Source organism: Hyaena hyaena, unplaced genomic scaffold, assembly GCF_003009895.1.
Source record: "Hyaena hyaena isolate Hyena2069 unplaced genomic scaffold, ASM300989v1 scaffold_31, whole genome shotgun sequence".
In the NCBI taxonomy this organism is placed as follows: Eukaryota; Metazoa; Chordata; class Mammalia; order Carnivora; family Hyaenidae; genus Hyaena; species Hyaena hyaena.
Window position 1 is genome coordinate 934850 of NW_024080664.1, and position 1961 is coordinate 936810.

The 1961-nt window shown below is 69.4% G+C and overlaps 1 protein-coding gene across 1 annotated transcript; it reads right to left on the minus strand.

Moving 5' to 3' along the window:
- Positions 1-701: 701 nt before the first annotated feature.
- GPR35 (G protein-coupled receptor 35) lies at positions 702-1616 on the minus strand. Its single transcript, XM_039228503.1, has one exon. The coding sequence runs from the start codon at positions 1614-1616 to the stop codon at positions 702-704; it is 915 nt and encodes a 304-aa protein (XP_039084434.1).
- Positions 1617-1961: the final 345 nt, after the last annotated feature.

Genomic DNA, 1961 nt, shown 5'->3' on the forward strand with positions numbered 1-1961 from the left:
CTCCTCGCCACCCCCGGCCCACACCCCAGCTGGCATGGCGGTTGTGCAGCCCCTTCGAGGGGTCAGGGGGTCCTGGCCCTGCGCCCGCAAGGGGGAAGGCAGGCCGAGGGCCTTGAGCATCACCCTACCGGGAGCTGAAGTAGCCCTGCCCCCAGACCTCCAGCCAGCTGGGGGGGTGGGGCGGGGGGCTGGAAGCTGGTGGCAGGGCCCGTGGAGAGCCCTCTAGGAAGTCGCCCTGGCTTCCCGCCTCCCACCATCCGAGTGTGGGCAGCACATGTGTGTCCAAACGCACACACCCTCGTGCATGCACATGCACGTGCACACACATACGTGTACACATGCATGCATGCACACATGCGCACACACACAGCCCTGACAGGGTCAGGGGAATAGCTTTATCCCCACCCCCTCCGGGCGGCCGCACACAGCTGGCCATGGAGGCCTCCCAGCCCAGAGCGAGTGTCCACCCCAGTACGCCAGGGGACCAGAGCCTGGGCACTGCTGGCGCTGGCCCCATCCCAGGGCCCCGGGGGTTGACCTCGCTCAGTCCTCTGACCCTCTTCCACCCCAGGGGTAGGGGGCTCACTGCTGCAGGGTCCACACGTGGGTCATCGCCACCCGCCAGGCTCCTGGAGCTGCCCACCGTCCGCAGTGAGCCAGGGCAGCACTTCTCGGAGAGCCTGGGCCCTGGCCCACGTGCCCTAGGCCACGGTCACAGAGAACGAGTCCTGGCTCCTGTGGGCCTTGGCGGCGGGCCTCAAGGCCAGTGCCGACGCCTCCTGGAACTCCTTGGCCGTGAAGTAGTAGCAGATGGCATCCAGGCAGCAGTTGGCATACGAGAGCTTGCTGGTGATTTGGAGGGCGTGGCAGAGGGCGGAGGTGCTCAGGCTCGTGGCCACGCGCACCGTCAGCACCACGTGCAAGGGCAGGAAGCAGGCCACGAACACGACCAGGTTGGCCCAGACCAGGCGGATGGCCCTCCGGGTGGCTTCCACCTGGGCCGCGTCGGCAGCCGGCCTCCGGCCCAGGGCAGTGGCCACCTGCAGGGAGCAGAAGACCAGCACGGCCAGCGGCAGGTAGAAGCCCAGCAGGGAGAAGACCGTGGTGCCGGAGCCGTGCCGGGAGCCGCTCAGGAAGCAGAAGCCGCCCTCCTGCACCCCCAGCGCCCACCGGAGCACCAGCGAGCCGGCCACCAGCACCCAGAGCGCCACGCACACGGCCGCGGCCTGGCGGGGGGAGCGGAGGGCGCGGGCACGCAGCGGGTGTCGCACAGCCACGTAGCGGTCCACGGCGATGGCCGTCACCAGGCTGATGCTCATGTACCTGTTGGCCAGGTAGATGCCCTGGGAGAGCTGGCAGAAGGGCGTGTCCCTGTCCGTGTCCCTCAGGAAATACAGGAAGAAGGGCAGGGCGCAGAGGAGGCAGAGGTCGGCCACCGCCAGGTTGGCCATGTAGATGTGTGTCTCCGTCCACCGCCGCATGCGGCAGCAGAACACCCAAAGTGCCAGGCCGTTGAGCAGCAGCCCGAGCGCCAGCAGCAGGCCCACATAGGCGGAGACGGCGTTCTTGACCGAGGCGGGCCAGCTGGGCTCACCTGAGTCACAGGTACTGTTCATGGCTGCCGGGGAGAAGCAGGGGATGAGGGGGGCTGGCAGGGAAGGCGCCCCTCTCAGCCGGGCCAGCGAGGCCCCGCCCGCCTCTGGCCAGGGATGCAGGGGCTCCGAGGCGCCCCCCAGGCCCAACCCCCGCCCACTGGACAAGTGGGGAAACCAAGGCTCTCAGAGGCCCGAGGGCGGCCCGAGGTCACACAGCGAGCCGGCCGCAGCTGCCGCGCCCTGCGGTCCCACCTGCAAGGCCCCCTGAGCCCTCTGTGCTCAGAGCTCCAGACCCACCGCTCAGAGCAGGCCTCCAGGTGGCACTGAGCGCCCCCCACTCCATCAAGGCCTCACCCTCCACCCCCA

What these genes read in the sequence shown, in the direction of transcription:
- GPR35 (XM_039228503.1), bottom strand. Translation starts at nt 1,616, where the DNA reads ATGAACAGTACCTGTGACTCAGGTGAGCCCAGCTGGCCCGCCTCGGTC.